Source organism: Lepidochelys kempii, chromosome 1, assembly GCF_965140285.1.
Source record: "Lepidochelys kempii isolate rLepKem1 chromosome 1, rLepKem1.hap1, whole genome shotgun sequence".
Classification (NCBI taxonomy): domain Eukaryota; kingdom Metazoa; phylum Chordata; order Testudines; family Cheloniidae; genus Lepidochelys; species Lepidochelys kempii.
In genome coordinates, this window is record NC_136380.1 from 344,040,572 (window position 1) to 344,064,476 (window position 23,905).

General features: G+C 42.2%; 1 protein-coding gene across 6 annotated transcripts in view; it reads left to right on the top strand.

Annotated features, from left to right (window-relative positions):
- MKLN1 (muskelin 1) overlaps positions 1-17,461 on the top strand; it is a 179,983-nt gene extending 162,522 nt beyond the window's left edge. For 5 of the 6 annotated variants that reach the window (XM_073328850.2, XM_073328854.2, XM_073328855.2 and 2 more), the window contains 3 exons: positions 1,525-1,627; positions 13,173-13,227; positions 14,027-17,461. In XM_073328850.2, the coding sequence (XP_073184951.1) occupies positions 1,525-1,627; positions 13,173-13,227; positions 14,027-14,148 (280 nt within the window). In that variant the 3' untranslated portion in view covers positions 14,149-17,461. The remainder of the gene's footprint in view (positions 1-1,524; positions 1,628-13,172; positions 13,228-14,026) is intronic. The other variant, XM_073328852.2, reaches the window with a different exon arrangement.
- The last annotated feature ends 6,444 nt before the right edge of the window (positions 17,462-23,905 follow it).

The following is a 23,905-nucleotide window of genomic DNA, read 5'->3' on the forward strand; positions in this document are numbered from 1 at the left end:
AATGAACTAGTCATTGAATTGAATAAGCTGAAATAAAGAAAATATTCTCTCTGCAATTGCAGAAGAGGCTAGTGCACGTCAGCAGACTCTGGTTCCAGGTGCTTATCCAGTGACTTCCATCCGTTCAGTAGTTTGACTTTCTTTAAAACTTTGGCAGTAAATGTGATACTTGAAATATTTTTATTTAATTTATTTTAATAAGTCGTAGTAAGTTTAGGCCTTAACATATGTTGTCCCAATTTCCAATACATTTATTTTAAAAAAAGAAAATTGCATTTAATATAAATAAAATACAATGTAAAGAAACTGTTTTGTTTTTTATTTTAAACCAGTTTTATCCACCCTGATCAAAGGAGATATTCTAAACCAAAACTGAAGAAACTCCTTAGCATAGCACAGTTGGGTTGGCACGGAGATTCAGCCCATTGAAAAATGTAGATATAAAACTGCATCTGTTTGAAAAAAAAAATTGCTGTGATTCTCAATTTGGCATCTTTTTAAACTGAGTACTATGTTGACTGATTGTCATCACTGCCCTCTGCTGGGTGGAATGTCAGACCTACTCAAGTGTGTGAGTGGCCTATTGCAGTGAAGTCTCCCTTCAGCTTCTAAAAAGACCTGTGCTTTCTGAAGCAGATTATCCCAAGTTCTGTCCTTCCAAGATCCACAGTGAACAAGGTAGATAACAATTAAGTGCTTTTGGTACAGAAGAGTCACAGCAGCTTCTTTTGTGACTTGTCAATAAGCTGTCTGAGAGTAGCTGCTTTGATTGATATTACAAACCATAGAACTGGAAGGGCCTTTCAGTTAATGACATGGGGGGGGCAAACTAATTCTTCAAGCAACCGAATGAAAAGTCTGTGTAACAGAGAATCGATCTCCAAAGCAAGATTCTGTCCATTTGTTGTCTTTGGGTCAGACCAATTTGAAGTCCTAGGTTTATTCCCTTTGGTCGGTGAGTGCCTGAATACCATACTTTTAAGACATTTGCAGCCCTTGTATTCATTCCTAAGGGAATATTTTGGATTAAAATGTGCTATTGGTTTTTAAAGGTGGTTAAATCAGGGTTTGGACATTTTGTCTTGATTGTAGGTAGTGGATGTTAGGAATGTTGAGTTCTATCTCTGATTCTGCTGTTTGGGCAAGTGACTTCACTTCCTCATGCCTCAGTTTATCTATCTGTGAAATGGATACACCACACTTATTTGTCTGTTTTAGTACAGAGTACCTTACGAACAACAACTTACACAGCTTTGAAATGCTTGGTTGTTTTAGCAAAGGGATCAAAGTCACTAGCTTTGATTTCCCCTGAGCACCTTAGAATGCTGCTTCTGAGCCCAGACTTTTAGCAGGAGGGGGCTGAACTGTCATAGAATTCATGTGCTTTAAGCAGCTATCACTGAACAATTTGCATGTGTGACTTTTGCTCCTACAAAAGAGTAGGGAGTATGTTTAGTAACTGAGCTCAAAGTAAATGAAAATAGTGCTTGTTTTGAATGTGTCTTATCTCCTTCCACTTTACAGGTTTGAAGAAAAGGCCCAAACTGACCCACTCAGTGCACTGAAATACTTACAGAATGACTTGTATGTGACTGTGGATCATTCTGACCCTGAGGAGACAAAAGAGGTAAGGGTGAAAACTACCTCCTTGTTTTAGTAATAGAATGTAAAGGTTCATACTGTGGAACTTTTAGAAGTACCTTAGGTTCTCTTAGACCTTGTCTACACACACATTGTATTTCTTTAACTATACCAGAACAGAGGTACAACTCCCTAATGTGGTTGCAGTTACACTGGTATGAAGGTACTTATACCAGTATAGCTTATTTCCCTTATATATGGGAATAGCTACACCAGTGTAAGGCACTTTTATGCCAGTATAACTGCATCTAGGCTAGGGGATGTACCAGTATAACTATTTCTGTTTTTAAAAAAAATCCACACCCCATACCAAAATAGCTATCAGTACAAAAACTGCATGCAGAGGTGGCCTTAGATTTAATTCTAATGTGCTGTCTTGTGGGGGTTTTAATGAAATATAAACTCTGTATAAAATGGCACAGGCTTATAGTTTATTGGGTGCAATGCACTTTCCATAGCACAACCAACCAATTAAGGGAAATGCTGCTATTGTATTGTATTAAGATGTAAAAGGATACTCTATCAGACATCTCCCCTGAAGGTGATGATCTCAGCATATTTTTTCATTTGGATTGTATATATTTAAGTAGTTCTGAAGGAAAAAATTGAGCTCTTCTCCAGAATATACATTTCTCACTCTGGATTTTTTAATGTATGTCGATCACTAGGGCTTTTATATGGCTTTATCACATTTTTCAATGCATATATTTGGTTTTTCTAGGAGTAAATTTGTTCCCAAAGCACAAATGAAGCAATAAACTCCCAAGGGCTGATAGGAATTTCAGACTGCGCCTCTCCGTTACGTGTGTCACTTTACAAAAGGGATTAAGGAAATCTAGTAGCAGCCATAGATAACTTACCGAATTTATGAAGTTTAGGATAAGCTTTTGGGTTTTGCTTCTATGTGCACTTATGTATAGCACTTCGGACCTTCAAAGTGCTGTACAAACATGTAACCCTTATCACTCTGTCTCAGTTGCCCCATTTTAACTGGTTAGGGTGTTCTTTACACTGGTGCAAATGAGAAGTATCTCCACTGAAATCAGTGGATAGCTACAGTTGTAAAGCTGGTATGAGACAAGAATTGGGCTCAATAACTAAATGTCTTTCCCTCGTTCATGTGTCAGGTCAGTATCAAAGCTGTGATAAGAACTTGGGGAGTCTCTGGCTCAGAGCCTCTTAGTGTGCTGGCTAGATCATGTAATTGTTCTAAGCAACTAGAAATTGTCTAAGTATACCCTCTATAAGCTTTGTTTTTGTGGGGCTGTTACTGAAGGCCATATGCAATATAGTGCTGGGGTTATAGGGTGACAGGACTTTGGAAAATAATTTGCTAGTATCAGGATCCTGGAAATTGTTGTTTAATTACTTTACAATAGATTGCAATTCATTTTCAGTAACATAATTGACATGCTAAGGTTATGTTGCCAACTATAAGATGTATCCATACAACATGTTTAAATTATGAGCTTCACACTGAAGTTGACTCATACTAGCTACCTTCACATCTTTTCTCTCATTTGGGACAGGAGTAGGAAGAAAAATAACAGGAAGTTCTTGCTATTTTTCAACCCAAAAAGTATTTGAATTAAATTTCATATAGTGCATAGAGGATCCCAAAATCTTTCACAAAGTCTCTGCAAGACACTCGCACAGTAAACTGCATGCTATTCAATTTATCTACCTTGCAAGCATGAAATTTTTGAGTTGACCATGCTACCATGTGAACCTGTAATTCCAGGGAAGGGTTTCAATCCTGATGTGCAGGGCCTCTCTCTCTGGCTTTTCAGGATAATAGTTGTAATTTCACTACGCCTCATTATTTTTCAGGCCTAATGCTTGAGTTTTTTGACTTTTTCCTCTTGCTTCTCTTTGCCAGAACAATATTTACTGTTTAGCAGAGTTAGAGCAGCTGCTGAAAACCTTTTGAAACTTCTTCCTTTACAATCTCTTCTGTTCAAATAGCTTCAACTCTCATAGACTTGTATCAGAACAGAGCTGCCAGTCAGATGGCTTTAAGCCCCAGCTGCGCTGATACTGACTGGGTGTATTTCCATGACGTCAATTTCCCTTCCGGTTATCTCACTGAGTTTGCTTCTGGCACTGGTACATCATCTCCAAATGGCTCTTGTGCAGTGGTCTCAGCACTGATGCCATATTTTGGATCAAAATAGAAGAAGTTTCATTGTTTCCTAGCACAGATGCCTGTATGATCCCTGGCACCACTTATAACAGAGATGTGGTCTATTTCATAGCAAGGGCAATATATCTTGTTGACTCTGTGCTGAATACAGCTCAGCATTGTAGGACTGCTAAGTTTGATTATCTTCAGATCTCCTCTTACAGCTGTCTTTCCTCTCTCCTTTACCTTCTCCATCTCGTCGGTCTACAGCTCACATTCACTTGTCACAGTCTTGAAAAGCAGCAAGCTGATTGGATTTGTCCCTGATATAGTATAGTGTGATCAGGTTGTGAACCACATATTTCAGATGTTTGTAAGCCTTGCTGTAAAAGATTGCACCAAGGTAAAATCCTACCCAAAAGGATCCTAGCTTAGGAGGAGTAATTTCATGTTTTTAAACTTCATTTCATATCTTTTCAACTGTTTTGAGTTGAGTGCCAAAGAAAACAGACAATTTGTTCTTGAAAAACTTGCTCTGGCTTTGGTAACTAATTTTGTTTTAATGTAGTATGAATGAGAGACAGCATGGCACCTCCAGAATTTTAGCATTTGTTATGAATTTATCAGGTTAAGGGAATTATTTTTTATTTTCTATTTTTTTAATTCTGGAATGTAGCTGAGAACCTCTTGTCATCATTTAGCACATGAATGCTCATTACTCCACCCACAGGCAATGTACATGTCCTGGCTGTGCTGTCACTCACCAATACAATGGATTTGTAATGCGGTTCTGACTTGCGCAAATTAGTGGTGATCCCACTTGAAGTCACTTAAGAGCCCTCCAGGCAGTTGATCATTTTATCAGATAGAAATGGGTCTCTGTGTTACTGGACTGGAGACCTGACAGTTGTGGTATGCTTGTAGGTGAGGTGACTAGCAGGTCTCTAGGGCAAATAGAAAGCTATTGATTACTGCACCAGCGTGTGGTATGGCTTCCTGGCAGATAATGAGATGAAAGGCTTACCAGATACTGGAATTTGCTAATACTGATTACAAAAAAATGTGTACATATATATTTTTCCTATTCCATATAAACAACACAGCTGTCCCCAAATTCATGTATCTGAAAAGGAGTGACTCAGACCTAAGGATGATAAAATTAGAAGCTGACTGTAAGCTCCCAGTCTGGTACTGCTGTGATGGGGGAAAAAAACAGTGCTATTAATGCATGTAAACATTAGCAGGTCACCTGTTATCATCTGGACCCATGGAAAAGAAGACCTTGAGGAATTCCACCATGATTTCAACAATTTCCATCCCACCGTCAACCTCAGTCTGGACCAGTCCACACAAGAGATCCACTTCCTTGACACTATGGTGCTAATAAGCAATGGTCACATAAACACCACCCTATACCGGAAACCTACTGACCGCCATACTTACGTACATGCCTCCAGCTTTCATCCAGACCACACCACACGATCCATTGTCTACAGCCAAGCTCTACGATACAACCGCATTTGCTCCAACCCCTCAGACAGAGACAAACACCTACAAGATCTCTATCAAGCATTCTTACAACTACAATATCCACCTGCTGAAGTGAAGAAACAGATTGACAGAGCCAGAAGAGTACCCAGAAGTCACCTACTCCAGGACAGGCCCAACAAAGAAAATAACAGAACTCCACTAGCTGTCACCTTCAGCCCCCAACTAAAACCTCTCCAGCGCATCATCAAGGATCTACAACCTATCCTGAAGGACGACCCATCACTCTCACAGATCTTGGGAGACAGGCCAGTCCTTGCTTACAGACAGCCCCCCAAACTGAAGCAAATAATCACCAGCAACCACACACTACACAACAAAACCACTAACCCAGGAACCTATCCTTGCAACAAAGCCCATGGCCAACTGTGTCCACATATCTATTCAGGAGACACCATGATAGGGCCTAATCACATCAGCCACACTAGCAGACTCGTTCACCTGCACATTTACCAGTGTGATATATGCCGTCATGTGCCAGCAATGCCCCTCTGCCATGTACGTTGGCCAAACCGGACAGTTTCTACGTAAAAAAATCAATGGACACAAATCAGATGTCAAGAATTATAGCATTCAAAAACCAGTCGGAGAACACTTCAATCTCTCTGGTCACTCCATTACAGACCTAAAAGTGGCAATTCTTCAACAAAAAAACTTCAAAAACGGACTCCAAGGAAAGACTGCTGAATTGGTATTAATTTGCAAACTGGACGCCATTACATTAGGCTTGAATAAAGACTGGGAGTGGATGGGTCATTACACAAAGTAAAACTATTTCCCCATGTTTATTTCCTCCCTACTGTTCCTCACACGTTTTTGTCAACTATTGGAGATGGCCCACCTTGATTATACCTACAAAAGGTTTTTTTCTCTCCTGCTGGTAACAGCTCACCTCACCTGATGACTCTCATTACGGTGTGTATGGTAACACCTATTGTTTCATGTTCTCTGTGTTTATAAAATCCCCCTACTGTATTTTCCACTGCATGCATCCGATGAAGTGAGCTGTAGCTCACGAAAGCTTATGCTCAAATAAATCTGTTAGTCTCTGAGGTGCCACAAGTCCTCCTTGTCTGTTATGCTCCAGAGGCAGTAGATTCTTAAGCTTTAATGTGACTATACTTGGAATGTTACTGTTGTTCAGGAGGATATAAACAAACCTAGAGAAAACACAGAACACAAGTATCTAAGGAATGGAGAGTAAAATAATTCTGTAGGGCAAGATTGAGCGTGAAACTTCCCTAACATTGGAAAGTGAACTTGAGTGGGGACACATAATCACTCTATAAATAGATTCAAGGTAACCGTATAAATGAAGAGAATCAGTCACACTCAGAAGATGTAGAAGGAGCAATGCATTGTAACTAAAGAAGGAAATGTTTTGTGCTAGGCTGTAGGTGGTGCTATGTATAGACAGGACTGAGTCAATCTGCTTATAATTATTTCCCTACACTTCCCATTATAAGACCATTTTTTCAAGTGTGAGTAACTTTGCCAAACTGTAACCATTTGAGCTGAAATTTTCCATGTGCCCCAGTCTGCATTTTTTGGGAAAACTCCAGCTAAAACAGGTCAGCCATTTCTGAGAACAAGGCTAGGGAAAAGTATGTTTTGCCCATGTTGGGGGGAAAAAAATAAATACCGGTGAACTTTTCTTTGAAGATCTCCAGCACCGCTATGCTTTGGAACAAGAACTTGAATTTGGCCTGGGTAAAAGGGAGGTGGTGATCTTTGTGTCAGGGATGTGCCTTTTGAAATCTCGACAAAAATCTGCCCAAATTTTGCTAAGTTATAGACCTTTTGAAAAATTGCAGTTCACACATGCTCAGTAGAAACATCTGAGATGGTAGCTGCTAAAATCTAAGTGTCCATCCACACTGAGCTTGCTTGAGCCTCTCATAGCTCCTAAATATGACTGGACTGCACATGTGCCATCCCTCCAGAGCAACTGAGCATGCGCCCTTCAGCCCGGAGCTGCAGGGGTAAAGCTGGTCTCCTCCAGGTTGGGAAGAGGTCCCTGTAAATATTTGCAAAGCCACTTTATTGTTCTCCTTCAGATCCCTCTTTAAACTCCCCTTTAGCCTGATGCCATCAAAAAATTTGACAGTGGTTAGGCTGTTGGTGGGCTAAGACCACAGTCTTTTATACTGACTAATATTGTTTCATTGTTTCCTTATATTCCTCTGTCTGTATCTGTCTGTTTACTCTTGTCTTCTACTTAGATTTTAAGTTCTTTGGGACAGGCACTGTTTCTTTGTTCAGTTTGTGCAGTGCCTAGCACAAGAGGGTCCTGGTCCATGACTGGGGCTCCTAGGCCCTAAGATAATACAAGTAATAAATAAGTACCTTGCTGAATCAGGGCCAGAATCACTTTTTCATAAATTGCCATTTGCTGTGGCAATGAAGCTCATCTTTAGCACTGCAAGCACACTAAGCTTAATGATTGATTTAGTTCTGTTTTATGTATGTTTATACCTCACCCTTCCTTTGGAATCTGCACATCTCCGTACCAGAGGGATGCAGGCGAACAGGAGGAAGGTCAACAGAAATGATAAAGGGCCTTAAGGGACTGATTAAATCTTTATGGAAACATTCATTACTCATAGAATCATAGAATATCAGGGTTGGAAGGGACCTCAGGAGGTCATCTAGTCCAACCTCCTGCTCAAAGCAGGACCAATCCCCAACTAAATCATCCCAGCCAGGGCTTTGTCAAGCCTGACCTTAACAACTTCTAAGGAAGGAGATTCCACCACCTCCCTAGGTAACGCATTCCAGTGTTTCACCACCCTCTAAGTGAAAAAGTTTTTCCTAATATCCAATCTAAACCTCCCCCGCTGCAACTTGAGACCATTACTCCTTGTCCTGTCATCTGCTACCACTGAGAACAGTCTCGATCCGTCCTCTTTGGAACCCCCCTTTCAGGTAGTTAAAAGCAGCTATCAAATCCCCCCTCATTCTTGTCTTCCGCAGACTAAACAATCCCAGTTCCCTCAGCCTCTCCTTGTAAGTCATGTGTTCTAGCCCCCTAATCATTTTTGTTGCCCTCCGCTGGACATTTTCCAATTTTTCTACATCCTTCTTGTAGTGTGGGGCTCAAAACTGGACACAGTACTCCAGATGAGGCCCCACCAATGTCGAATAGAGGGGGACGATCACGTCCCTTGATCTGCTGGCAATGCCCCTACTTATACATCCCCAAATTCCATTGGCCTTCTTGGCAACAAGGGCACACTGTTGACTCATAGCCAGCTTCTCGTCCACTGTAACCCCTAGGTCCTTTTCTGCAGAACTGCTGCCGAGCCATTCGGTCCCTAGTCTGTAGCGGTGCATAGGATTCTTCCGTCCTAAGTGCAGGACTCTGCACTTGTCCTTGTTGAACCTCCTCAGATTTCTTTTGGCCCAATCCTCTAATTTGTCTAGGGCCCTCTGTATCCTATCCCTACCCTCCAGCGTATCTACCTCTTTTCCCAGTTTAGTGTCATCTGCAAACTTGCTGAGGGTGCAATCCACACCATCCTCCAGATCATTTATGAAGATATTGAACAAAACCGGTCTGAGGACCGACCCTTAGGGCACTCCACTTGATACCGGCTGCCAACTAGACATGGAGCTATTGATCACTGCCCGTTGAGCCCGACAATCTAGCCAGCTTTCTATCCACCTTATAGTCCATTCATCCAGTCCATACTACTTTAACTTGCTGACAAGAATACTGTGGGAGACTGTGTCAAAAGCTTTGCTAAAGTCAAGGAACAACACGTCCACTGCTTTCCCTTGATCCACAGAACCACTTATCTCATCATAGAATGCAGTTAGATTAGTCAGGCAAGACTTGCCCTTGGTGAATCCATGCTGACTGTTCCTGATCACTTTCCTCTCCTCTAAGTGCTTCAGAATTGATTCCTTGAGGACCTGCTCCATGATTTTTCCAAAGACTGAGGTGAAGCTGACTGGCCTGTAGTTCCCAGGATCATCCTCCTTCCCTTTTTTAAAGATGGGCACTACATTAGCCTTTTTCCAGTCGTCCGGGACTTCCCCCAATCTCCATGAGTTTTCAAAGATAATGGCCAATGGCTCTGCAATCACATCTGCCAACTCCTTTAGCACTCTCGGATGCAGCGCATCCAGCCCCATGGACTTGTGCTTGTCCAGCTTTTCTAAATAGTCCCGAACCACTTCTTTCTCCACAGAGGGCTGGTCACCTCCTCCCCATGCTGTGCTGCCCAGTGCAGTAGTCTGGGAGCTGACCTTATTCGTGAAGACAGAGGCAAAAAAAGCATTGAGTACATTAGCTTTTTCCACATCCTCTGTCACTAGGTTGCCTCCCTCATTCAGTAAGGGGCCCACATTTTCCTTGACTTTCTTCTTGTTGCTAACATACCTGAAGAAACCCTTCTTGTTGCAGCTAGCAAGAGATGTTAAGAGTAACTCCAGGTGTGATTTGGCCTTCCTGATTTCACTCCTGCATGCCCGAGCAATATTTTTATACTCTTCCCTGGTCATTTGTCCAGTCTTGCACTTCTTGTAAGCTTCTTTTTTGTTTCAGATCAGCAAGGATTTCACTGTTAAGCCAAGCTGGTTGCCTGCCATATTTACTATTCTTTCTACACATCGGGATGGTTTGTCCCTGTAACCTCAATAAGGATTCTTCAAAATACAGCCAGCTCTCTTGGACTCCTTTCCCCCTCATGTTATTCTCCCAGGGGATCCTGCCCATCAGTTCCCTGAGGGAGTCAAAGTCTGCTTTTCTGAAGTCCAGGGTCCGTATTCTGTTCCTCTCCTTTCTTCCCTGTGTCAGGATCCTGAACTCGAGCATCTCCTGGTCACTGCCTCCCAGGTTCCCATCCACTTTTGCTTCCCCTACTAATTCTTCCCGGTTTGTGAGCAGCAGGTCAAGAAGAGCTCTGCCTCTAGTTGGTTTCTCCAGCACTTGCACCAGGAAATTGTTCCCTACACTTTCCAAAACCTTCCTGGATTGTCTGTGCACCGCTGTATTGCTCTCCCAGCAGACATCAGGGTGATTGAAGTCTCCCATGAGAACCAGGGCCTGCGATCTAGTAACTTCTGAGAGTTGCCAGAAGAAAGCCTCGTCCACCTCATCCCCCTGGTCTGGTGGTCTATAGTAGACTCCCACCACGACATCACCCTTGTTGCTCACGCTTCTAAACTTAATCCAGAGACTCTCAGGTTTTTCTGCAGTTTCATACTTGAGCTCTGAGCAGTCATGCTGCTCCCTTACATACAATGCAACTCCCTCACCTTTTCTGCCGTGCCTGTCGTTCCTGAACAGTTTATATCCATCCATGACAGTACTCCAGTCATGTGAGTTATCCCACCAAGTCTCTGTTATTCCAATCACATCATAATTACTTGACTGTGCCAGGACTTCCAGTTCTCCCTGCTTGTTTCCCAGGCTTCTTGCATTTGTATATAGGCACTTGAGATACGTCGCTGATCGTCCCTCTTTCTCAGTATGAGGCAGGAGCCCTTCCCTCTCGCGCGCTCCTGCTCGTGCTTCCTCCCGGTATCCCCTTCCCCACTTACCTCAGGGCTTTGGTCTCCTTCCCCCGTTGAACGTAGTTTAAAGCCCTCCTCACTAGGTTAGCCAGCCTGCTTGCGAAGATGCTCTTCCCTCTCTTTGTTAGGTGGAGCCCGTCTCTGCCTAGCATTCCTCCTTCTTGGAACACCATCCCATGGTCAGAGAATCCAAAGCCTTCTCTCTGACATCACCTGCGTAGCCATTCGTTGACTTCCTCGATTCGACGGTCTCTACCCAGGCCTTTTCCTTCCATGGGGAGAATGGATGAAAAGACCACTTGCACCTCAAACTCCTTTATCCTTCTTCCCAGAGCCACGTAGTGATCCGCAGTGGTCCGCTCAAGGTCATTCTTGGCAGTATCATTGATGCCCACGTGGAGAAGCAGGAAGGGGTAGCAATCCGAGGGCTTGATGAGTCTCTGCAGTCTTTCCAGCACGTCCCTAGCTCCTGGCAAGCAGCAGACTTCTCGGTTTTCCCGGTCGGGGCGGCAGATAGATGACTCAGTCCCCCTGAGGAGAGAGTCCCTGACCACCACCACCCGCCTCCTTCTCTTGGAAGCGGTTGTTGTGGAACCCCCAACCCTAGGACAGTGCATCTCATGCCTTCCAATCGGCAGAGTCTCCTTCTGTTCCCTTCCCTCAGATGTATCATCTAATCCACTCTCCGCATTAGTACCTGTGAAGAGAACATGAAAACGGTTGCTTACCTGTATCTGCATTGTTGGTACACGGACGTTCCCCTTTCTTCTTCTGGAGGTCACATGCTGCCAAATTTCTTCACCGTCATCCTGTCCCCGCAGTGCAGCCTGCTCTGAATCTTCAGAACGTTGTGTCCGTAGAAGCATATCCTGATGTCTGTCCAGGAAATCTTCAGTTTCTCTTATGCAACGCAGGGTCGATACCTGTTGCTCCAGACCTTGAACGTTCTCTTCCAATGTGGAGACCAGCTTGCACTTTGTACAGACAAAGTTGCTTCTCTCCTGTGGAAGAAAGACTAACATGGCACATCCGGTGCAGGTCACAACAGCTGAACACTCCCCATCCATATTACCTTCCTTCTACGAGCTTCCTCAGGAGTTGTTGTAACTACTCAGAGAAGCCGGCAAGATGTAAGCCTCAGTGGGCTCTCCCCAGGTGAACTCCCAGGCAAACCCCCTCTGTTAGCTTCTCTGCTGTTCGCTGCTCAGCTGGTTCGCAGCTGACTGGCTTTTTATAACGGTCAGGCCCACTCAAGGCTCACCTGGAACATAGCACTCCCAATTCACACTTTTCAAACAACCAGTCAAGCACACAGTCAAACTGTCCCCACAACAGACACTCAGATACTCACCAACACAGCCTCCTTAATGCAGCCCTTAGCGTACCTCCTCTCAGGCAGATCCCAGGCAAACTCCCTCTGTTAGCCTCTCTGCTGTTCGCTGCTCAGCTGGTTCGCAGCTGACTGGCTTTTGTTTGTATAGCTCTGCTAATTGGTGACTAGTGATATGGTAAAGGGGCATTGCTATTCAGAGCTGCCTCCCAATAGCTGAATGGTGCAGACATGAAGGATAAATATTACTACACTGAAGTTATTTATCGCCTTCTCGCTCTTGAGCCTCATGCTCCCAGCCTGAGAATCTTTTAATGAAAAACGCAAAACTTATGGAACTGAATGGATGGGGGTTGGCACTGGGATACTGATGATCAGGCCCAGGTTAGTAGTGACCAGAAGTTATGAACCATTTAAAGGTTGCTTGGCCTATGAACAAAAGTTGGTGGTTGTAATTGAGTTCCTTCTGCCCATCACAAACATCTATCTCATTCAGTGCTAATTGGCACCCTTAATTGTCTGAGCTGGGCAACCAAGGATTGAATGGGCATGGAGACAGTGTCGCACTCATAACTCATACCTGGAAGGGGCCATTCCAAGACAGAAATGGTCTGGAGAGGTAGTTCGGGAGGAGCTTCCATTACCTTTACGATGTGTGTCTTCTTTGGATAAGTAGGACTTTGATCTCTAGGATTCTCTCTCTTGCCTTTCATGACATCCATGCTAAATTTTAAACACTGAATTCACTTAAAAACAAAGGGAAAAGGAGGGATGGACACAGGTAAAATCTATATGGTTATAGTTTAAAAAAAAAAAAAGCCTTCACAAAATCCTGTATGACTCTACCTGCCTCTGTTACAACCACCACTGTACCATACATCTGAATGAACATCGTGCTAGGTAAACACAGCACAGGCCACCTTTAATGCAATTTGATGTTTTAAGAAGCTTTTGTTTGCCTTACGTGGACATCTGGATAATTTTGTTTGGTTCTTGGTTTTTTTCCCACAGTTTCAGCTTCTTGCTTCAGCGCTGTTCAAGTCTGGTTCAGATTTCACCACTCTGGGTGAGTATATTATTATGAACCAGAGATGAATTACTGCTACCCTTACTTCTCTGGTGTTGATGGCCGCGCTGCCTGCAGAGTTGGGGGGCTGGAGAATGGCAGCTGGAGGCCAGGAGCCCAGCCCTGAAGGCAGAGCCGCTGCCAGCAGCAGTGCAGAATTAAGGATGGCTGGGGATGGTGTTGCCACCCTTATTTCTGTGCTGCTGTCTGCAGAGCTGTGCCCTCAGTCAGCAGCCACCACTCTAGCCACCCAGCTCTGAAGGCAGCACAGAAGTAAGGGTGGCAACACAGCAACCCCCCTAAAATAACCTTGTGACCCCACCGTAACTCTCGTTTGGGTCAGGAACCCCAATATGAGAAATGCTGGTCTCCCCCATGAAATCTTTACAGTATAGAGTAAAAGCACATGAAAGACCAGATTTCACGGTCCGTGACATGTTTTTCATGGCCGCGAATTTGGTAGGGCCCTACATATAAATCCATTGCCCTTGAGCGATGTTGGCTTGCATGTGGGGCAGACCAACTCCAGGCTGATTTAGAGTATGTATAATGGATAGACTGGTGGCAGTGGATAGCAGGGCTGAATAAACAGCCTGGACTGTTAATGCTGATGTGACGCAACGTTGGGAAAGACTTTTGGTCACAGCCAGTGCAGTGATGTGCATTTCAGAAAAGGGGATGAAGAGAGAATTGCAGATATTCCGCATTCCTTTCAAATGTATACATTTAGCATATTTCATTGCTTAATTTATTTCATGTTTTAAATTTGACTTTTTTCCTGTCTTTCTCACTCCCCCAGGATTTTCGGATGTTGATCATACCTATGCGCAAAGAACTCAGCTCTTTGATACATTAGTAAATTTCTTTCCTGACAACATGACTCCTCCTAAAGGCAACTTGGTAGACCTCATCACACTGTGACAGAAAAATCACTGGACATGTGAAAGAAGAAAAAAGCATCCATTTTCAGTATTTTAATTTTTTACTGCATTGATTGACTGCTGTGTGCAGTAATATAGTGACCCCTGGGTCTTTGAAAGGGGCTTTATACTTGTATAATGAATACCTGAGGTTTTTCCCCTTGTTGAATTAGGCTAATAAAATGTAACTGACATGTATATATTTTCTGATTTTGACTTAAGAGTTAGCAAATACAAGAAGAAATCAATCATGCAGTCATTTTTGCTTTTAGGGGAAATGCTAAGATATTTCAGGCTCCTGGAAACTGAAGATGGTTTTACTTTGTTTTTTTTTTATTTTTAAAATGCCCCTTGCTTTATTGTAACTAATCATGACATTTGCTTTGCCCTACTGGCTTTATTCACAGCAGTTGTGTAACTTGGCAGCAGGACACTGCTGTTCGTTAAGGTAATGTGTCTTCACTGATTTGAGTCCTGTAATTGTAATGTACAGTGTGAAGGAGGATGTCTCTCAAATTTTCCACCCTCTTAGACTGAGAAACTGACTAACACTAGCGTGTAATTGGATTTCCTATAGAGTGTGAACATAAATATTTAGCTGGTGCTACGGTAAATGCCTGGCTTCCATTCTCTGAAGCCTTAAAGTTGGCAGTCAAGTTTGAACCTCAGAGAAACCTTTGAAAATAGCGTGCAGGAGGTGCTGGTACAAGCATTTCTTCAGGGATGGTTTTATGTCTGTGCCTCTTCTGTGCTGCTTTCATGACACACTTTGCAAGTCCTTGTAAAGTTCTACAGAATTGGATCTTCCACATCCCCCATGCACACGCTGCACCTCTAAAGCACTTCAGTCTGGATGCAGTTTTCCAAAGCAGAATGTCTGCATTTACGTACATGTTGACTCTGTGCATATATTTGTGTGAATGTGAAATTTAATGAGGATTGTTCTCAACAGCTTGTTTTTTGTCTTTGTCCTATGTAGCACAGCTCGTTTAAGTGCATCTTCGAATTATTCCATGCACAAAGGCCTCTCCCTTCATTTAAAGGATGGATCTATTAAAATAAGTTGAATGCATACGTCCAGAAAGAGGACTTTATTTTCTCCCTTGCAGAAAACATTCTTTGTATGTAGGCCTAAGGGCTTGGAGCTGCACTGTGTCCGTAAAGTATAATGAAGGACACATGCGCCTAGTGTTAGCATATACTTAAATTCTGCAGTGCCAGAAAGCATGCAGTTCAAACTGGTTGACAAGTTATATAAAGACTGTAGAGATTCATGTCTAGAGGGCCAGCAGCCCATAGGACATGAATCCTGAATTTCCTGTGTCTGAGTAACTTCCACTGAATTTACTGGAAGTATTGTATGTGCAGGGATGATGGATTAGACGTTTTTAAATGAAAAGAAATGACAGTCAAGAATATTTTTTCATAGTTCTAGTATCTTTGTGCTTTCATTCAGTTAGTCTCCTTCCTCACATTTTATTTCCAGTATCAATACATTGGAAATCATGAAGAAAAAATGTGTAATATTTATCTTATTAAGCTATTAAACACCCAGAAATTAACAGTACATTAGAGGCTGAATTTACTTTAAAAACTAAATGATTAGACTTGACTTTTTTTTTTCTTGAAAGGATTATAGATGTTGCTTTTTTTAAGTTACCGCTAACTTACTGTTTGGCAAGTAAGTTAATGTAGTTAACAGAGAGCAAATCAAAAAATCAATGGAATACAGTTTAGCAAATACAATCTGGTTAAATGTTCCAAAGGAACAATGTCTAAAAAGAGAAAAAAATTCTCAAGTGACATGAAAAAGTGCCATGCCACAGGTTTTTTTTACTGCATGTTGTAACCTTCTGGTTCTTTGCTAGATAATGGCTTTGTTAATCTTGTTGCTTCCAATAGCTCTGTGCCATAGCACTGAGGTTCTGTAGCTAAACTAAATTTTTCAGTCCAAGTACTGAGGTTTACAATGCTGTGTGCCGTTTATCTTGGGAGTATGATTATGCATTCTGTTCACAGAAACAAACTTGCTCACAACTTCAAGCGGGTGATTCTTGTTTTTTGGGCTGGGTTGGTTTGTTTTTCCCAAAAAATCTTTCTAAGCAGTTTACCCAAGCATTTACTTTTCTAATTTTCATTTTTCTAGCTGGTGGGTTTTTTGGTTCAATTTTATTTAAACAAAAATAAAGTTAAAAGGTAACAAAAAAACCCCAAAGTGAAACAATTACATTAAATAGCAACCCAAGAGTAGGTTTAGTGGAGGATCTAATAAAAACACCAAACGTATTCGGGGTAGTAACCTCATTGAGAAGCATATCTTGCAAATCAAGCTGTGATTAAGTGACAACATATTCACTTCACTGAAGTAAAGCATGATCTGATGAGAGATTTGCAAACATAATTGACTAGGGTGTGTGTTTGCTGTGATTTCGCTGAAAACTACGAGGACTAAAATTCTCAGTTTTTATAGAATCATAGAATATCAGGGTTGGAAGGGACCTCAGGAGGTCATCTAGTCCAACCCCCTGTTCAAAGCAGGACCAATCCCCAATTAAATCATCCCAGCCAGGGCTTTGTCAAGCCTGACCTTAAAAACTTCTAAGGAAGGAGATTCTACCACCTCCCTAGGTAATGCATTCCAGTGTTCCACCACCCTCCTAGTGAAGAAGTTTTTCCTAATATCCAACCTAAATCTCCCCCACTGCAACTTGAGACCATTACTCCTTGTCCTGTCCTCTTCTACCACTGAGAATAGTCTAGAACCATCCTCTCTGGAACCACCTTTCAAGTAGTTGAAAGCAGCTATCAAATCCCCCCTCATTCTTCTCTTCTGCAGACTAAACAATCCCAGTTCCCTCAGCCTCTCCTCATAACTCATGTGTTCCAGACCCCTAATCATTTTTGTTGCCCTTCGCTGGACTCTCTCCAATTTATCCACATCCTTCTTGTAGTGCGGGGCCCAAAACTGGACACAGTATTCCAGAAGAGGCCTCACCAATGTCTAATAGAGGGGAACGATCACATCCCTCGATCTGCTCGCTATGCCCCTACTTAGTTTTAAAGTTCTCTGTTATATATAGACAGACACACAACGGCAAATGTTCAGTCATGGGCTTAAACCTGCTCTGTGCTAGGGGAGGTTGTGGATGCCTGCAAGTGCAGAAAGTTAAATTTGCTAGCTTAGTACTTCCTACACAGTGACTGACCATCCTGTCTCTTATCCCGAGCTAATGGGAGTACTTGAATATCAAATATTGACACACCTTTGCTGTGTACACAGACAAGGTTTACCAATCCCCCCCACACACACACACTGCCCCCCCATACACACACCACTCAGTGTGCACTTTATTGCTTCTAGCTGGTGATTAACCAGCTGCCATTTCCACAGCTCTCGTCCTTTTTAAGAACTGCTTTATGTACAACCTGACACAGCAAATGTATTGGCTGCTGTATATTTGTGGAGCAATAGAGGCACCCTGTGGCAAGACAGGTTTATCCAAAATGAGTATTTCCTATGGATTTATTAAAGGGTATCCACTACTTCCGTGCCATTTTCATGGTTAGTAATCATAATTCAATGATTGGTGCTTTGTCATAATATACACTGCATCTCTTGTATAGCTGATAAAAATAGATAGTATAAAAAAACTTACTGCTCAGTTTCCTGAGAATGTACAGAAATTCCTGTAATAGCCTGTTAAAGTATAATTGTGATATTAGATTTTGAGGTTGTATTATGCGTGGGCTTAAGTTGTGTCATTCCAGGAACTTATTAGCTTAAAGCATTATGGAAATACAAAAGTCCAAACAGAAGAGATCCACCTTCTTGTTTGGAAGGGTCATTTTAGAAGACATTTCGTGATATAGGCACTCACTGGATAACAGCATAAGTGTGAACACATGCTTTACTTGGTACCATCTCGGTACTTGATCCTGCTGATTACAAAGTGCCTCAAAACACTTTAACAGAGAGCCTGCTTCCCGGCGTGGAGCACATGAAAGAACATGTAGTATACATGATTTCTACTTCGTAAATTTACTACCACATATTATCCACATTGCAACTCTAGGCCACTTCATTACATGGAAATGTAAATTGGGCATTCTAAAATAAACCTTGTCCCATTTGCTTAAGTGAACACTTTTTTCCCTACCAACTGAAGTCTGTAAAACAAAGACTATTTTAACACATAGCTGGTTTATTTGTAACGATTTATAAGGCAAAAAACTTTGCACCAACAATTTGAAGAATCAGAAGCGATAATTTAAATGTCTGCTATTCTCAGTGCTTTCTAACTAGTGGAGACTGAGACAAACTGAGCCAATGAGTACTGATATTGGTCTTCAGGATGTTTGTCCTTGGGATGGTGCTCAGTAGGTAAGTGTTTGTTTGCACAAAGGTTGTTTTATGTTAATGTTCCTGAGAAGCTGTGTATAAATCTTCCTCAGAAAACACGGCCTTTTACCTACTGCAAATCGCCAAAACTGAATCCAATGTTGAATGTATAGTCTTAGACATGGATCATGAACTTGGGGCAGTGGAAACAATCTCTGTATCACCCCAATTGCCAATGGGTCAGAAGGCAGAAATCCATAGATGTCCATGTGTTTTAGGTAAACCTGTATCTTTTGGATTCTTTCAGAAATGGTATCTTCAGGTTAAAGCACCATTGTAATATGTTTAAACATATTTTGCATGAGGCATATAAATGCAAGGGACAAAATGAAGCTTTTTTTGCTTAATTTTTTTAAGAAATCAAATTGACCAACATTCCATTTGACTCTTATCTGTTGTGAAAGGTCTCAATGGCAGCATTCCTACAGTGGTGGGACATTAATGTTGTCTACACCTGTCTGCAGGGTGGTAATTATTTTAACTAGTTACATTTCTTATCCATCCTGACTCTTGCTGAGAGAGTTTCAATGTATAGTTGGTCATAATTCAAACTCTTTTTTTCTTGCTGATCATAGTGAAGGGTGGTCATTCCTTGAAATCAGAAGATGTGCTTATTCTGCCCTCTGCTCCCATGCACAGTACCCCATATATGTAGTATTAGATGGGAACAGTAGAAATGTAAATAAATACTGATCTGTTAGGTTGCCTATGATTTTGTGTGTATATGTAAATTGCAGGTTAATTTATGAGTAAGGCCACAGGTACTGTGTATGGAGTTGTTTTCAAAACCATGTTGAAGCATTTATTTTGAAAAAACAGTGCATGCAGACACAGTTGCAAAGGGTTTGCAAATAGATCTTCTAGGTAGATCTGCCTTGATAATGTACTTCAGAAAAACCTCTGCACTGATTTCTTTCTCTGAGAATAGTTTTGACTGTGACACGGAGCTGGCATCCAATTTAGGCATTCTTTTCCCTGACCATGGAGTTGCTTGAGGAAACCATCTTTCTTGCCAGAGACATCAGTCATGTGAAAACTGGTGAACAGAGTATAATTCATCTTTAAGTTCGCATAGCTCTGTTCCTAAGAATGAAGTGCAGTAAAGAATCCATTATCTCTGGATGGGAGATATTGTCACATCTCTTACGGTCGTTGCTTTTCCTTTCTTCTTCCCAGAAGCTAAAAAGATCTGTAATCCCGTGTGTGGAAATGTACTTTATAAAATCAGTTGCTGGAGGAAACAGATTTGGTATATTGAGTTTTTTTTTTCACCTGTTTCTTCTAGGAACAAAAACCAGGAAGTCTTACATTGCTCATGAATTAATCCTATATCCAGTGTAGTAGGTTGCATGTCTGACATTACGTTTTTTTCCTTCAGTAGTTATTTCTCTTGTGAGATGGGAAGTATAAAAAAGTCATAAATTTGCTATAGCCCACTATCAGCTGAGTTAGAGTACCACACAGATGATAAAGCATTACAAAACAAGCACCAGTGTAAACTCCACTCAGAGGTGATTAGACAAAGGCTATGTACACAGTACAGCTTAAGTTAATATAAGTTATGTCGCTCGAGGGTGTGAATAAGCCACCTCCCTGCGTGACGTAAGTTACATCAACCTAAGTGCTGGTGTGGACAGCATCATATCAGTGGATGATCTTCTACCACCACTGGCAGGGCCTGGAGTAATTAAATTGACGGGAGAGCTCTCTCCCATCAGCAAAATTGTCATGAAATTACCTAGCACAGGCATGCAGTATATCTGCCCCAGGCCTTATCTTGATGACTGGGCAAGTAGAATTTTGCTGTGTTAAGAAATGATTTATCTCTTAGTGAGTTGGGAGTAGGTGTTGGTGAAGGAATTTAGAGCAGGTGACTTGGTGTAAGGGAATAAACTGCTTATGTAACCTGGGCAGATTACAGTAATTTAAAGGGAAACAAGTCAAAAAGTTTCTACATAAAAAATACCTGTTGTGTAATGAGGAATGTACAATCCCTAATATTAATACACTTCTGATGGAGTTATAGTGCAAAGGTTTTTTAGTTGAATGCCTCCCCACTACCCGAGCAATGTGGGAAACAAATACCCATTGCATTGGTGCAGGAGCACCAGAAAGTGAATCTAATTGATATGTGGAAAGTGCATACTCCATGGCCACGTCCAATTTTATTGTTGAGGGTAGCTGAGTGTAGGGGGAGAAGTTAAGTCAGCATAAATGGGAAAGAGTAAAACAGGTAGTTAAACTTACTGTACTATTCTGAGGTAGATTTAGTAACAAGGGATTTAAAATAAAAAATATTTCGTTAGCGACCCTTTATTTACAGTTTGAAACCAAATCCCAGCTACTGTATTGTTGCCTTGTTCTTCGCCACAAAAAAAGCCAGCTCTGTGGCTTCGGGGAAGCGCTGTGTGCTGCCACAAGGGATACACTGTCAAAGAGATGGAGTTTTTTCCTATATGGTGTTGGGACATGGGGACTCCTGACGCTGCTTTACAGCAAATTCCTCCCATCAGTTTGAGGCCTGGTTCTCTCTGAAGATGATAGCTATTCTTGACGGAGGAGAAGCAGAGGCAAGATGTGGCTGTGGGTGTGGGGGGAAATTGAGACACGATGAAGTGGGGTTGAATTAAGCAAAGACGACTGCTCTTTCAAGGGCATGGGGTTTAAAATAGCGGCTAAGAGAGCCCTGGAAGATATAATTGCATCTGGACTTCAAAAGAAGTTATAAAAATCTTTCAAGAGGTTGCTAAGGAATCTTGATAACTATGGCATGGAAGGAGGGGAAGCTGTCACAGACCAAACGCTGGTTTAGTAGTAGAGAGAAAAGACAGGAATAAGCAACTAAGGGCTTGTCTACGCTACTGCTCAAGTCGATGTAAGTTCTGGCACTCAGGGGTGTGAAAAAGTCACCTCCCTGAGCAATGTAAGTTGCATTGACTTAGAGTGATATCCACGCAGCACTGTGTTGGTGGGAGATGCTCTCCTGCCGATCTAGCTTCCGCCTCTCATTGAGGGACAGTTATGCTGATGGGAGAGCACTCTCCTGTTGGCATAGTGCTTCTTCACCAGACACTACAGCGATGCAGCTGCACCAGCGTAGCGTGGTAGCGTAGACTAGCCCTAACTTTTGGCTTGGGACGATGCTAATGTGCATGTAGAGTAGTTGCAACTAACTCGGAAAGTACCCGGCAGCTTAACAGAAAGTTCTGCTTGATTCAGAGCCAAAGAGTGAAGATGATGGGTCGCATTACAAAGGGGATAGAGAATAAGAGGAAAATACAGTATTGAAGCCATAACGTAACTCAGTAAAGTGCCCTCCTTGAAATCCTGAGTCTTGGTAATTTTTACTAAATAAGCACTTTTTTAACTGCGTAGTTGGCCAAGTGCATTATCAGTGGCTAACACTTTCCTCTGAAAACCACTGGGCGTGGTTCGTTTATTTGTGAATGTGATTTTAGAAGATACTGTGTGCAGCTTTATACTGTCTGCAGCATAAGGACATCAGCTTTAAGGTATTTAATTATTGCTCTTACTTGGCTAGTGCCATTAATTGAATTGGAAAATGAGGATTCTGTATATACACTAAAACAGCAGTTCTCAAACTGTGGATCACAACCCCCTTTGAATAGGGTCACCAGGGCTTGCTGAAGCCCGAGCCCCACTACCCAGGGCCTAAGCCAAAGCCTGAGGGCATCAGGACTCAGGTTGCAGGCCCCCTGCCTGGGGCTGAAGCCCTTGAGCTTCAGCTTGGCCCCCCGTCCTGGAGTGGTGAGACTTGGGCTTTGGCTCCCCTCAACCAGGAGGCAGGGTTCGGGTGGGCTCAGGCTTTGGTCCCCATCCTGGGGTCATGAAATAACTTTTGTTTTCAGAAGGGAGTTGCGGTGCAATGAAGTTGGAGAACCCCTGCACTACAAATTCCTGGAGAAATAGGATTGTTTGTTTGGTAATCGGTGTTGCCAGGTGTAGGCTCTGTTTTGCTCATGTAATACTAATGACACTTGAGGAATCAGTCATTCGCTTCCAGGTTTCTGGCCTTTTAAAAAGATGTCTTGCTTTGATGGGTAATCATTTTGCCACTTCAGTGAATTTAAGTGTTCGGGAAACAGGGTTTCTTTTTTCTCCCTTCCAATATCGTCTGTGCCATCTAACCATACTGATGGATGTCAGTTTGCTAAACTTTGAAAATAAGTGGTGACACATTGACACTGGTCTGAAACAACCAGGGATAATACCTTGCCCTACTCTTTCAGCAACTTCTCCAGTATGTTAACCTATGTGTTTTTAGTGGTGCCATTCTTTGATTTCTTTGAAAGGGAGAGGTTAAAATGTTAGTCATCCTCCGAGAGAAGGCAAAACTGCCTTTCCATCCATTGTTTAGTCCCTGGAGAATTAGACCCGTTGACAAAACTATTTTTCATGTGTGGTGTACTAGAGAGAGGCCTCATGCCCAAGAGGAGGGGAGGGGAAGCACATGACTTGTTTGTTTTTGGCTATAGTTCTGACAGTGGTGTAGCTTATGCCACAGCTGTGAATATTGGTGTATTAGATTGATGTAAATGTGTGGTAACACAGTATTACAGTGAGGAGCTCTTTAATATTTATTAACATGGGCACTGTGTGTGTTTAATCACTGTACTGTCATGAAAGGGTCGTGCTAAAAACATTAGGTTGCGGTAATCGGAATTTTTATGCAAGATTTTTGCTCTCTGGAAACCACCTATGTTCTGATGATCCAAAAAAAAAATAATAATAATTTGGGGAAACTGTTAACATGGCATAAGAACACTGTGGCTCAGGAGTTTGGCCACAGAATCTTTCACCTCTAGGACACTTATTGAAATCCAGCAGAGAATGGTTATGGTACCATCTGATGAAGTCCTCACTACCGTCTCAAGTGACCCCAATACAAATTACTCCAATTAGTTCAGATGGTCTGTGTTGGCATCCTCAGTAGAGGAGCAAAGGATTGAATGGAGATGAAGCCTGGGTTACCCAAGTATGCCTGGGGTTACACCCCTAGGCCTCCAGAACAGGGCTATGTCCTACCAATAGTGAGTAGTGTGCAGGGACCTTGTATTACTGTTGTCTATGTTGTGCCTGAGGTTAACTTGAGGATTTAAATGTCCAGGATTGCCAGTACAGCACCTTTCACAAACACTGTCATTAAAAAATAAATGTAAACATTAGCATTGATGCGACCTTGTTTAGTTTTAAGTCCATTTTACTTTTGAGTCCTAAACTGTTAATTTGGGCCAGTTTCTATGTGCAGGTGAACTCCAAGCTCTTTCTACCTGCAGTGACCTGAGTTTGGGGTTCTGTTTCTGAAGTTAACCCCAGTGAGCACCTTCCTTCTAGGTGT